The sequence below is a fragment of the Mastomys coucha genome, unplaced genomic scaffold (genome assembly GCF_008632895.1).
Source record: "Mastomys coucha isolate ucsf_1 unplaced genomic scaffold, UCSF_Mcou_1 pScaffold15, whole genome shotgun sequence".
Lineage (NCBI taxonomy): Eukaryota > Metazoa > Chordata > Mammalia > Rodentia > Muridae > Mastomys > Mastomys coucha.
The window spans coordinates 105,241,430-105,253,952 of NW_022196897.1; the positions used below are offsets into that span (position 1 = coordinate 105,241,430).

A 12,523-nucleotide genomic window follows, 5' to 3' on the forward strand; every position below is an offset into this window, starting at 1 on the left:
CTGGCCTGGAACTCAGAAATCCGCCTGCCTCTGCCTCCCAAGTGCTGGGATTAAAGGCGTGGGCCACCTGCCCATGAAACTTAATTGCACAAGGGCTGGAGAAGCTAGAGTGTATATCCACCTGGGAAGAGTATGGAAGAGGGCTCCATCATCGCTCTCATCCCTCCTGGGTAAGGCTTTTCTGCCTGTTGTGGGAAGGATCACCCATACACCTGTGTTATGCTCTGAACGGAAGCCCAGTAAACCCCACAGCAGTGAACTTTGTCTTGTGTCTTGACTTGTTTCTTACGGCCTTGGGAGAAGGGGTACATATAGTTTATCTCTCCCCTCCCCCAGAAGGAATTCTAGCAACTGCAGCACATTTGGGGAATGAGAGGCAACTGTTTCCTCTTCAGTGACAGGTGCTGGAGGCCACCCCTCTTAGCTACAGTGAGGAAGGCCAGCCTGGAACCCACAACCTTAGGGTCTCTCAGGTGAAGACTGGGTAGGGGGGAGCAGGTGGACACAGACTTGGTGGTGCCTGAAGTTAAAACTGGAACTTGGACAGAAGGCTGGCTTACGGGTCCTCAGGGAGAGGGGAGCCCCAACAGGGTGGATCATAAGCTTCCAGCTCCCTACATTTGTAACATTTATAACTCCTCAAAGCACTTTCCTATGGAGTGGCTTATCTGAGAGATGATTCCAGAGCACAACAGGGCTCAGAGGAGCACAGCAGGGCTCAGGGATCACCACACTCACTCACAGCAGGTCAGACCCAGGGCGTCCTTTCTTGCTGTACCATCATCGGGTTTGACATCTAACAAATACCACCACCAGCTAAGGATGTGTTGGAGTTAAGACTACAACCTTTACTAAAACCCCACACACCTGTATTGGGGTGGGTTAGCATGCTGTCTTCAACATCTGATTACAGGCATATTTGCCAATTTCCCCCTCTATATCTCAGAGAAACAGATCCCTGGTATATTTGGTAGGTGGTGTTGGGGAGGAGATACTGAACTACTCATACCAAAGAAGGCATTAACTCCCACACCCAGGCATAGGTTCTATTTTTAAGAGAAATTTTGAAATAATAAGTTATGATTGCAATTTTGAATGCATTCAGAAAGTTACAAAATTGTTCAGTGGCCCCATTAACTAACTCCCTGCTTCTTATCATAACATTGAAACCAGACTACCAAGTTTTTCAGGAGAGACATAATTTTATTACAGGTGTGGAATCATTTGACTGTCACCACACATGGGTACTCCCTCACTGCTGAGAAAGGAAATGATACCCATCTAGAGATGAAGAAATTCAAAGCCAGGCAGTGGTGGCGCACACCTTTAATCCCAGCACTTGAGAGGCAGAGGCAGGCGGATTTCTGAATTCGAGGCCAGCCTGGTCTACAGAATGAGTTCCAGGACAGCCAGAGGTACACAGAGAAACCCTGTCTCGTAAGAAAAAGAAAAGAAAAGAGAAAAAAAAAAAAGAAATTCAGGACTGGCCAGATAAGCTCACTTGCCTAAGTGTGTCCAAGTAGTGAACCTTCTCTAGCTTCTGGAGTCCATCAGACAGATTTCCCAATGGGAGGCACTACGTCATCCCCTCCCTCACGGAGCCTCTTACCTGTAACCTGTGGACCTGTCTGCAGAGCTGCAGGCAGTGCTCAAGGTTCAGGCCAATGTCACAGCTGTTCACCACCCTCTCCTGTGGAGCCCAAAGGTGGGGAGGTAAGGTTTAGCTATGGCTAGCCGCTTGACCTGTAGCTGGGGCAGGGTCAGAGCATATGGATGCTTGCGACTTCCCACCAAGGCTCCTACCATCACGGAGCCAGAGAACCTTGGACCTTGCTCTTCCCCACCCAATCCTTTAGCTCCTGTCCCCAGCCTCCAAATGCCCTATCCAGAGAGCCCCCACCTTCTCCTGGATCCAGGTCTCTGCAAGGTCCACTCTCTGCAGGAACTCCAGGAAGTTGCATCTGTCTTCCAGGGCCTGGCCCCGTAGAGTCACCGCCTGCCTCAGCTTCTCCCAGAGGTCCTGCAGGGCCTCCAGCCTCTGGGAAACCTCTTCAGCCTGAGGGTGGCCATGGCTGAGGAGCCCTTCACCTTGCTGGGAGACAGGAGTAAGGGAGCCGTCAGCACTCTCTTCCTACCTCAGCCATCAATATTTTGGAGTAGGCTGGGCTGAGGCTGTCGTTACCTTGGCAACCGAGGTCACGATCTGCTCACGAGCCTGGACCTCAGCCCTGAAGGCCTCGTGTTTCCTCAGATGCTTCAGACAATCTTTTAGGTTCCCAGGAGGGCTCCAGGCTCTCAGTTGCTGGACCCGCTCCTGGATCCAATCCTCAACCTGGTGGAGGGTAGGGCACAGGTCCTATGATGCTCCATCCTGAAGTTCCCTCCACTCCCCCTTCAACCTCTACTCCATACCAGCAAACTCCAGGGGGTGGGCTACTGGCCTCAGGGGCAGGGCTGGCAGTATCTAGTAAATGAGAATCCATCACTCTAGCTCTGGAAGCATGCTCAGGCCAGGCTGAGCAAGGAACTTGGATGAGAGTCCATTTTAGAGGTGTGAGCTCTCTGCTCCAGGAACCCATACAGCTGTGTTCCCCTGCCTATAGCTCATCTTTGTCTTGGTCCTGCTAGTGCTCAGCAGACAGATGAGCTTCAGCCTACAGGGGCTTCAAATCAAATGTTCTGGGCACCAACCTGGCCCTTGGGATGCCACTTAACTCTCCAAACTTTGTTTTGCTTATCGAAGTGTCATGGTGTGAATGTCACATCAGTCTGCACAATGGAATAGGGAATGGCCTCTGACCTGGGTTGCCGCCATGGCAAAGTTGCCTATCATCAAGGAGGTGTGCAGGGCCTGTCCCCGGCTCTCTGTTAGTTCCTTCACTTGAGCCCGGTGCTCCAACACATGGGAAACCAGGTTCTGCCCCTTAGAGCTTGGAACCATCTTCAACAGCTCACGCAGAGCTGACTCCTGTGGACAGACATAATCTGCTGGTCTACTCTAGCAACCCGGCTATTGACTTTCCCTTAGCTTTGCATGGTTAAGGGCTGGCTAATGGCCTGGGTAATAGCCAAAACCGATCTCCGTTCAGTGACCTGAGGTCTCTGCAGTGTGAACCACCCCAGTCTGGGTCTTTTCTTGAGCCATATGTACAATTCTACCTCTAGTTCTACAGACATATCAGCACTGTTTCTGAGCATACCGAACCCCTCAACCCAGACTCACTCCCCCATCTGCAACTATGTTCGGGCCCATTACCTTCTTATCCTGGAGAGCTAGCACTTTCTGGAAGATCACATGCTTTCGGATCAACTGCTCCACCTCTTCCACTGAGCTCCCCAAGCCACTGGCTTTTAGGAGTGCCTAGATCAGTCCATAGAAAGGTCAGAGGCTCTGAGGGCTGCCCACACAGCCGAGGCAACGCCCTTGGGGCCTGAGTAGCGCTGAGGTGAACATGCAAGTGGGCATGGGAGCAGTGAAGGGAGCCAGAGCCCAGGTTGGAGGCCAGCAAGACTTCAAACTCTGACAAAGTGGAGGTTATGTGAAATCTCTATTAAACTCCATAGGTCTCAGTTCCATGGGGAAGAGCAGGGCTAGATCTGGCCTGGGCATGCTAGTAGAGACCATCATGGTACCCTAGTGATCTACACTAGTCATCCGGGAGGACTCACCCATAGCCTTTTTGCTCCATGTCGGAGAAAAAGCCAAAGAGCCCAGAGGAAAGGGAAGAGGATGGAGAAGATTCGAGTTGGGGATGTGAGACCTGCCTCCTGGGCTGTAAGGAGCTTCGCCAGGTGATCGCACTGTCTGAGGAGGTGCTGTTCTTGAAGCACGGTCTGCAGCCTCTCTTGCTTGAGTGCCCAGGCCTGGAACACCCGGTCGCGTTCCTCCTGTAGGGTTTGAAGCCCATCCTGGACCTGAAGATGACAGTGTGGGAAGCTGGGATGGAGGAGGGGCACTGATAGATCCCAAGAGAGACCTTTGAGAGGAGACTGATGGAAGCAACAGTGGGGTGGGGTGGGAAGAAGGCAACCTAAGGGAGGACAGGGTAGGCTGGGAGCTAGGGAAAATGCCCACCTTAGCGGGTGTCCCTGCTGCCAGCAGAGCCTGCTGGCCCATCTTAGTGGCCTGCTGCTGCAGCTCCTCCCTGGCTTTCAATTCTGCCCACAGCCATTGGTGGGCTCTGAACCTGAGCAAAATGCTGCAGGGGTCCCAGGAGGCCTCTTCCATCTGCAGCTCCTGATGCACGCTGGCCACCCAGGAGGTGTAGTCCCTCACCTGACCCCAGGAGACAAGAGAAGCCATTGAGAGGGGGCTGGTGGCAAACAACTGCAGCCTGCCTGAACCTGTGCACATATAGAGACATCAAGCTATCTGACTCCAGGATGCTGGCAAGACTCACAAGTCCCTGTCACTTGGTTTCTCTGCCATCATCCAACCCAGCCTTCCCAGGACCACAGACCCTTCTGAAGACAGTTTTCCTCCAGAATTGGAGGCCCCCAGTGCTTGTACACCTCTGCACACATATGCATTCACCCCAAGCGATGAAAGTCCTCACCGCTGTGTGGAACCGGACCAGGAGATATGCTTGTTCCAACTGAGCTTTGCGTTGTTCCATGCGTAGCCGGAGGGACTCCCAGGCTTGGGTCACAGCTTGCTGCTTCTGCTGGACAGCAGCAAGGGCCTGAGGCCCTGAACACAACTTCTGCACCCTGCCTCCAGCCTTCAGCAGTTCCTGCACCTAGCAGGTAAGAATAGGAGAGGAGAGGAGTTTCTCCGCAGAGACAGAAAGATCTGAGCATCCTGAGCTGTGTTCCTGTTCTGAGGAATCAATCCTGGAACTTCTTGGGCAAAGCTTTGCCATGCATGACAGGCCCAATGGGAAGAACAAATGGCCGGGCTGGAGGGCCTGTGAGATCCCCGGAGACAGGACTAGCAGCTTGCTTACCTGCTGTTTCATGCCTGTCAGCTCGAGTTCCAGTCCCTCATGTCTCTGGAGCTGGTTCTCTACCCCACGCAGGTCCTGGGCCACATCATTAGGGAAGCTTGCAGCTTTCTCCTAGGGTTGAAAAGGGTCAGAGCAGGGTGGGAAGGGAGGGTGGGGTCCCGAGTCTACAAGATCATACCTGAATCTGGGTAAGGACTTCTAGAAGGTCTCTGTGGACTCTAAGGGTGGTTTCGGTGTCACCGAGCAGGTGGCCTTGGGCCTGGGTCAACTGCCACAGCTCAGACCAGGTAGCCCTACCATGTGGAAGAATAGCAGTAGATCAGCCTGCATTCCCTTCCTGGTCTGATCAGCCTGCTCCTCTCTGGGTGGAAGCCATGGATTCTCCAATGCTCCCAAATGGGGCTTTCCCTTCGAGTCTCTGCTTTGGGCTCCTCTTTCCTACAAACATTGCTCCCTTCCCAGCACCTCTCTAGCCTCACAGTTAGTGTAGCTGTGCATGCTGCCCTACCATGCTCAACACTTAGCTCTCTCTCCTTTCTAACACTGCTCACAGCTTTGTGTCTGATTTGCCGTATGCTAGCTGATCTCATTACAAATGACTTGAGCAGGGAGTCCCTGTCTCTCTCCTTCCTGTCCTTTACATGCTATTACCAGGCTTCCTCTAAGCCAGACTTTATGCTGAGGGCTATGAGAGGATCCTGACCTCTCCTTAGGCTCACGGGCTAGAGAAGGGCCCTTAGCAGGTGGGTGGGCACCTAGGACTATTGCATGGGAGCACTGTGAGCACTGGGGCTTGGAGCTCTGAGCTCATGGAGAGGCCTCCTTTCTAGCTCAGGGAGTTTCTATCCATATCTCCCCCTCCAGGCCCTGGGAGGCAGTAATTGGAAAAGTGGCCCCGGGGGCTGGGAATATCTGGATGGTACCACAGCCTGTGGAGGCCTGGCATCTCAGGGACCACTCCCTCTCTAGCTGAGCAAGCAGGGCCCAGTGACCTTCAACATGTGCCACCTCAGGGTGTTAACCCCAAAGATGCTGGGGCAGCACTCTCCTCAAAACCCAGGCCCTTGCAAGCTGTCTCACTCACTGTAGATCCTGCTGCCTCTGGAGAGCCTTGGGGGCAGCGCTGTGCCCATGCTCTCGTAGACTCTCTGCCAGCAGTCGGCAGGTTTCTACTCGCTGCGCACCTGTTTCAACCTGGTGTTGAAACTTGGTAAACTCAGTGCAGAGTTGCTAAGGAGAGAGGGGAGCAGACAATGTACTGAGCAACAGTGTAGACTTGTGTGGCCACCCACAGTGCCAGCCCACCCCAGAGGCATGTTCCATGACTCCAGGATGCCTTCTCCACCCATCCCAGCAGGACTAGCCCCCATCATCCAGCATTGCGTGTCTTTCTGGCTTCTAGCCCCTCACCAGCACATGCTCATGGTCCTCTCCAAAGCTGTCCCCTCCTCTGGCCACCTGCCTCCTGCTGGTCAGCCAGCTCTGCAGGTCCTCAGCTTTTCTCATGAACTCCTGTAGTCTCAGGGTCCCCTCCAGCTCCTGCTCCCTGTGGTGACAGCCAGGGGTTCCCCAGATGTTAGCTTCCTGCTCATCCCTCTGGGATCCTAAGGGCAGGAGGCTGACAAATGGAGTTAGTTATTCATGATCCCTGCCCAAGCCTGTGACTTGGTAAAAAGACAGGAAGGCCAGGGTAGGGGACGGAGGACACTGGCAAGAGATGGAGAGCTGAATCAAGGGCCTGCTAAGTGGACTTGTACTGAAGAACTTCTAGAGAGGTGAGTAGCACACAGCAAAGACTCAGCATTCTCCTGGTACATTCCTAAAGGCCTGGGTTCCCACCAACATAGGGCCATGGCAAGGAACAGTCAGCTGTGGTTAGGGTCCCTGTGCCCACTGATGGGAGGGTCCACAATGTCCCTCACCGTTCGTCCGCCAGCTTCTGTAGTGCCTGCAACTTCCCCTGTACCACAGCCAGCTGCTCAGAGGCCTCAAATCCAGCAAGGGTCTGGAACCTCTGCTCAAGATCCTCCATGCAGCTCCAATAAAGAGCTATCTCCTGCTGCAGCATCTGCCAGGGTCAGGACATGAGCAGGATGGTTATCTCTCTTACCTCTACTCCCAACACAGCCTACCCATTCATCCCCCCAAGCGTTCATCCAACAACTCCCAGGCTTATCTATCTACCTCTCCACTCATTCAGTTTCCAGTATGCTCACCCATCTATCCACTCATCCACGTTCACCCACTCAGCTTCACCCACTGACCCCGTTACCCACTTACATTCACAGTTTTATAAAATGAAGATCTGCTCTCCACCCCTAGGGGGCTCACTACTTAGCAGGAAATAGTAAATGGTGGAAAGCCTGGGACAAGGATGGGAAGGTACAGGGGGCATCAGGCTGGACCCCAACACAAAATGTAAAACTGGACAAAACTAAGCAAGCCTGTCTGCATGCTTGGCACATGGAAGCTGTATTTGGCCAAGCCTGCAGACATACCCTCCAGGAATAGCTCACGAGACACACCAGAACAGTGACCACTGAGGCATGCAGGAAAGTATCCAGACAGGAGATTTCTATGACAAGAAGCAAGAACACAGTGGGGCAGAGGCTGTGGAACCTTTGGTTCTAGGAGTGTGCTCTGGGCCCTGGGCCCTTCCTTCTTACCAGGGATGCTTGTGAGAGGGGATGGTGACTGGGTTAACAGAAAGGGTGATGTTTAGAGCCCCAGAGAAGGACACCTATGAAGGACATGGTGTGGGCTGGAACAGGTGACTGAGTAAAAGGAAAGGACTCAGAAGAGATGAAAGAGCCAAGAGACAAAGAGACAAAGGAAAGGCACCCCAAGTCTTCACGGAGAGGCAAGTCCAGGAATCAGGCTCCAGATGGTAATACACTCTCCTGGATCACAAGGCTGGGCTGCACTGACAGCAGGTGTTCAGGGAGGAGGGTGAATCAGGAATTAGGTGGGTGGCAGATGGGGACAGGAAGGAAAGAGCAGGGTTCTGTCTCAAGACGTAGGATGTGCCCTTCAGAGCGTCCCAGACCTCCTCCCAGTCCACTGTCACCTGCGTGGAGATGCTCAGGACACAGTACCTGGTGTCTCCTCATGAGCCCAAAGGTAGCTTCCTCATCGCTGCCGTAGTCCTGACTGCTCGCCAGAGGCCGCTTTTCCTCCACCCAGCTCTCCATCTCTGACACATTCAGAAGGTACTGCAAAGAACGACAGGGACTTACCTGGTTGATCTTACCTGGGACCCTTCATCACCCATCCCGGTCACCAGCAGCTTGCAGAGAAGTTTCTGAGCATTTATGGGAGCCAGCTAACTCTCAGCCCAGGGCTTTCATCACAGGCCTCTCTCCCTGAAGGTCCCATAATCCCTCTCTCCACAGTGGAGCCGGTCCACTGCTCTGTAAACCCCATCCTCTTGGTCTCCTACCTGCTGGATAGTGACAGCCTGCTGCAGGCAATGGGTACGTTCCTCACACGCCTGCTCCAGTCCTGCCCAGTGGCCTTCTAGCTTTCGGCACTGTTCCACGATATGCTGAGCTCGAGGGTGCCCAGAGGCTGCTAGACTCTGGCCAGAACTTAGCACCCTATGCATGTGCCCTATATGACCTTTCACCTCAGCCTGGAGCACCTGGCACAGAACAATGGGAGTCTCTTAGCCACAGATGTCCAGATTAGAACCACAGAGTGTCTCTCGTTCTAGATCACTAGGATAAGGACACCTGGAGAAAATTGGATTTGGAAATCAGGATACTGGAGGAGACTAATTTAGAGGCCAGGACCCCCTGAGTAGTGGTGGAGGGCTTCAAAGGTCAGGGAATGAGACATTGGGAGCGTGGCAGGATATAGATGGTGCTACCTTGTGCTTTCCTTGAAGGCTCTGGGCATCATGCCAGCACTGGGCAGGGCAGATGGGACCAGCACTGGGCATGTGCTCAGCCACCCATGTGAGCTCCAGGTTGCTAAGGAGGTTAAATTCATACAGCTCGACTGAGGCCTGCAATTGCTGGTGTCGGGTAGCTAGCTTGCTCTGCAGGGACTTGAACCTGGTAGGAGAGGAGATAAAGAGGATGGGGAGTGAGTAAAAACAAGGTTCTGGTCTTTTCCTTATCCCATCAGGGACCCATGAGGAACAAGGCCAGGGAACAGAGGGAAACATCTGCGGACAGGGAAGCAGCATTTGGCCTCTGTGGTGCAATGTCCTGCTTAGGATGCCTAACTCTGCCCTGGCATTCCCACCCCAGGATGACTCTACCCAGAAGGGAAAGGGTTTGGATGCCCAGGTGCCACTCAGTCCTGAGGTTCACAAGGCATGTATGGAGGGTGAAGATGGAATAGTCACCTTTGGTGACACTTCTGGCTCTCCTCTAGGATAATCCAGGAAGTAAAGTCATGGTGGGTCTGAGAGACGAGGGCAGCCATCTTGCTGGCCAGCACCTGGCTCTTGTCCTCTAGTTGGCAGTGCTGTCTCTGCAGCCTTCGGCTGGAGCATAGGTCCTGCCCCGTTTCTGTGTTCTGCAGGGCTCCCTCCAGATGTTCCATCATCTCCCTGACATCCTGGGGCAGGTAATAGGAGGCTGCTTTCACCTTTCTGCTGCGGCTCGGCAGGCAACTCTGCCAGGACTCTGAGTCTACAGTGCTCCTAGCCTCAGATTTGCCTGGGAACCATCAGATCCTGCCAATGGCTAGTGCGCAAACCACGTGTACATCTTCTTCTCCAGGGGACTTGAGTGGTGATAATCACATGTTAGACACACAGAAGCCACTCTTGTGGTGGTCTGCTGCTGGGCAAAGCCATGCTTAGCCTTGTCTCGGTCAGAGCTCTGTACAGGACTTCATGGGGCCACTCTTTCCAGCCCTTTCTGTTCTACCCGCTTTCATCCTGCCCCAGCCAAGTCCCATCTTCCTCCTTGTGTCCCCGTTGCCACCCCACATTCCCCAGGGACCTGTAGTAGTTCTAGGAGCCCGTCCTGCTGTCTGGTCTGAGGCAGCCTATCCCCTTGCTCTGCCATCTTGTGGTTCAACTCTTCCCATTTGTGATTAAGGCTTTGGAGTCTGTCCTCTATGTCCTCCTGTGCATAAGGGTTGCTATGCAACAGTTCTTTCCCAGCCTGGAATGGAGACAAAGGTCCAGGTCTATTTTGATGAGCTGCTAGGACCACCAACAACCACAACCTACTGTACCCAGGGGGCAGGAGGCAGGGTGCTGGCGACATCAACTGCTTTCTACTAGCTACCTGAAATGGTGTCAGCTTCTGGAGCTGATGTGAGTGTCTATCTAGGGGGACAGCCAGCTAAGTGCAGGAGGCAGAGGGGACTGTCCTTTAGTGACTGTGCTCCGTAGAAATAGGCAGAGCAGTATGTGCTGGGAATCGTCCAGCATCCTCACCTGCTGTAGGTCCTCCATGTACCTATGGGAGGCTAATAGCTCACTCTTAGTTATTTTGTGCCACTTGAGTTTCTGTAGAATGTTGCTGCCTGCTTGGGGGCGTTCATCAGCCACCCTGGACCACTTCTCCTCCATCCATAGCATTAGGCCTTCTGCAGCCTGCTTCCATTCCTGCCAGAGAACCAGGAGAGAGTGGGTCTCGGGACCCAGTGTGAGGGTTGGCACAAGGACCGAGGGAGTGGGCTCTGTGAGAAAAACAAGATCCAGAGCCAATTCTCGAGTACAGGAGAATGGGTAGAGCTTGGATTTTTCTGATCCCTAAATGGGGCCAGGACACTGTGCCCAAAAAGTAGAAATGCCTGTCAAGTCCTACTCTGACAAATGACATCAGATCAAGTGTGGCTCTCTTAATCTAGATAGGTTCTTAGAGGCCTGGCCTGGCCAGAGAGTCACATTAGCACCTGAAAAAGCATCACCTTTAAGGTCTGAGGCTGTTTCCCTCCACCCATGCAAACCCCTGGCGTGCCAGAAGTGAGGGCAGGTATGTACTACCAGCTACCTGAAATGGTGTCAGCTTTTGGAGCTGATGTGAGTGTCTATCTGTAAGGTAAGGGGGCAGTTAGTCAAGGGACCCTTCTCTGAGGAGCACAGTGGCCACAGCTCCAACTTCCTTATAGAAACAGCCAAGAGCTGTGCTTCAAGGCTGGGGAAAGAGCTCAGCAAACAGGATTATACTGCCTCGGTGCCACTTGGTGCCGCTGTGGGCTCCTGGGCACTGCTTCTGGGGATGTCTCCTGCAGACCAGGGAGTCACCTGCAATTGGAGAGAAGCCAGCAGCTGTCCCTTTCTTTGGGCACTCCTCTCTTGGACCCTAGTCCACTGTGCCTGGGCACTGTGCAGCAGCTCTCTGATCCTGGAGTGTGGGGGAGAGGAGAGGGCTCTTCTCTGCCAAGTGCCCCACTTTCTCCTCAGCCCAAGAGACCCCCCCCCGCCCTTAGCTCAGACAACAGCAGCCCGCCCAGGTGCTGAGAGACTACAGTGCAGGTAGATGGCTCACTTGTGCACGGCAGAGGGATGGCTCAGAAGCAGCTTCTCACCATGTGCCCGCAGGGCCTCTGCCCGTGATCCCAGGGTGCTGCGGAGCCATCCCAAAGCCTGGTGCTTCTGCAGCAGGCCCTGGGCCTCCCTTAGGTCCTCCTGGAAGAGACCTGAGGTCAGCTCATCCTCAGGCCCTTCCTGCCCACCCCGGCTTCTGGACCCAAGGAGGCCAGCTCCCTCTAGGGGCAGTAGAGTGATACTTCAGTTCTACTTCCCAAACTTTACCCCAAGACTGTCCAGCGGCAGTAAGGCCTCATGGCTGGCACAGGCAGCCATGAAACCATCCACTTCCTGGCCAAACCTCTGCAGCTCCAGCCCCTCCCAAAGCTTCTGCTGTCTCTGCTCCCACAGAGCCTTCAGCTGCTGGCTGTGCTGGCCTAGGAGCCTTAGAGCGCTGGCCACCTCTCGGGATTGTGGAGAGTCTGAACCGGCCACCAGCTGACCCTGAGCCTCCAGCTGCTGCAACCTGAGAAGAACAACAGACAGAGCATCAAACCCCACCCATTCCTTCTCCCAGCCGCTTCAGCCCTTCATCATGGGGCCCTGAAGTGAGGCTAACTGACTGGCCAGTCCTATCGGTTCACTTTCTCTCAGGACAGCTGTGCCCTGGCCTATGAATAAGACAGAATGCAATAGGGCTCAGCAAAGCACTCCTGACCCATGTCACACACCCTCCCTAAGTAGATGGTTAGTGGCATGCTGGGACAAACATGGCTCAGATCCCTTAATCCACACATGCCTGCTGTCAGGGCCGCTGGAATCTTGGACCCGGCAGAACAGGTGCCCTTTAGGATAGATACTGCCCCCCACATTCTGGAAACAGGTGGCACGGCTGTGGGAGGCAGGAAAAGCCAGCACTTCCTGTAAGCTGCTGCCATCCTAAAGTAGCTGGGTCTGTGTGACAGATGGGGGCAGGTGCTTGTTTGTCAGGCTCCCTGGGTAGGGCAGAGTCTGAGGATTGTACATGGTGGCTGTGCTTGTTCACAGGGCTGCACATCACTTCTGAAGGATGTAAGGGGGTAGCAATCTTAGTCCATTGGTGGGTCCTGGGCCTTCTGACTGTGGAGACCAGTAGAGTATG

At 53.9% G+C, this 12,523-nt stretch overlaps 1 protein-coding gene across 1 annotated transcript in view; it reads right to left on the reverse strand.

Annotated features, from left to right (window-relative positions):
- Positions 1-12,523, reverse strand: part of Sptbn5 (spectrin beta, non-erythrocytic 5) — a 47,060-nt gene that overhangs the window by 17,657 nt on the left and 16,880 nt on the right. Inside the window, exons 20-41 of the mRNA XM_031371552.1 lie at positions 11,668-11,908; positions 11,402-11,541; positions 11,158-11,257; positions 10,345-10,515; positions 9,902-10,066; positions 9,298-9,512; positions 8,815-9,001; positions 8,386-8,586; positions 8,042-8,158; positions 6,869-7,014; positions 6,357-6,492; positions 6,031-6,176; positions 5,125-5,239; positions 4,947-5,057; positions 4,557-4,739; positions 4,076-4,276; positions 3,766-3,915; positions 3,257-3,361; positions 2,801-2,968; positions 2,183-2,332; positions 1,901-2,092; positions 1,610-1,690 (exon numbers count right to left, since the gene is read on the reverse strand). Of these exons, the coding sequence (XP_031227412.1) occupies positions 1,610-1,690; positions 1,901-2,092; positions 2,183-2,332; positions 2,801-2,968; positions 3,257-3,361; positions 3,766-3,915; positions 4,076-4,276; positions 4,557-4,739; positions 4,947-5,057; positions 5,125-5,239; positions 6,031-6,176; positions 6,357-6,492; positions 6,869-7,014; positions 8,042-8,158; positions 8,386-8,586; positions 8,815-9,001; positions 9,298-9,512; positions 9,902-10,066; positions 10,345-10,515; positions 11,158-11,257; positions 11,402-11,541; positions 11,668-11,908 (3,421 nt within the window). The remainder of the gene's footprint in view (positions 1-1,609; positions 1,691-1,900; positions 2,093-2,182; positions 2,333-2,800; positions 2,969-3,256; positions 3,362-3,765; positions 3,916-4,075; positions 4,277-4,556; positions 4,740-4,946; positions 5,058-5,124; positions 5,240-6,030; positions 6,177-6,356; positions 6,493-6,868; positions 7,015-8,041; positions 8,159-8,385; positions 8,587-8,814; positions 9,002-9,297; positions 9,513-9,901; positions 10,067-10,344; positions 10,516-11,157; positions 11,258-11,401; positions 11,542-11,667; positions 11,909-12,523) is intronic.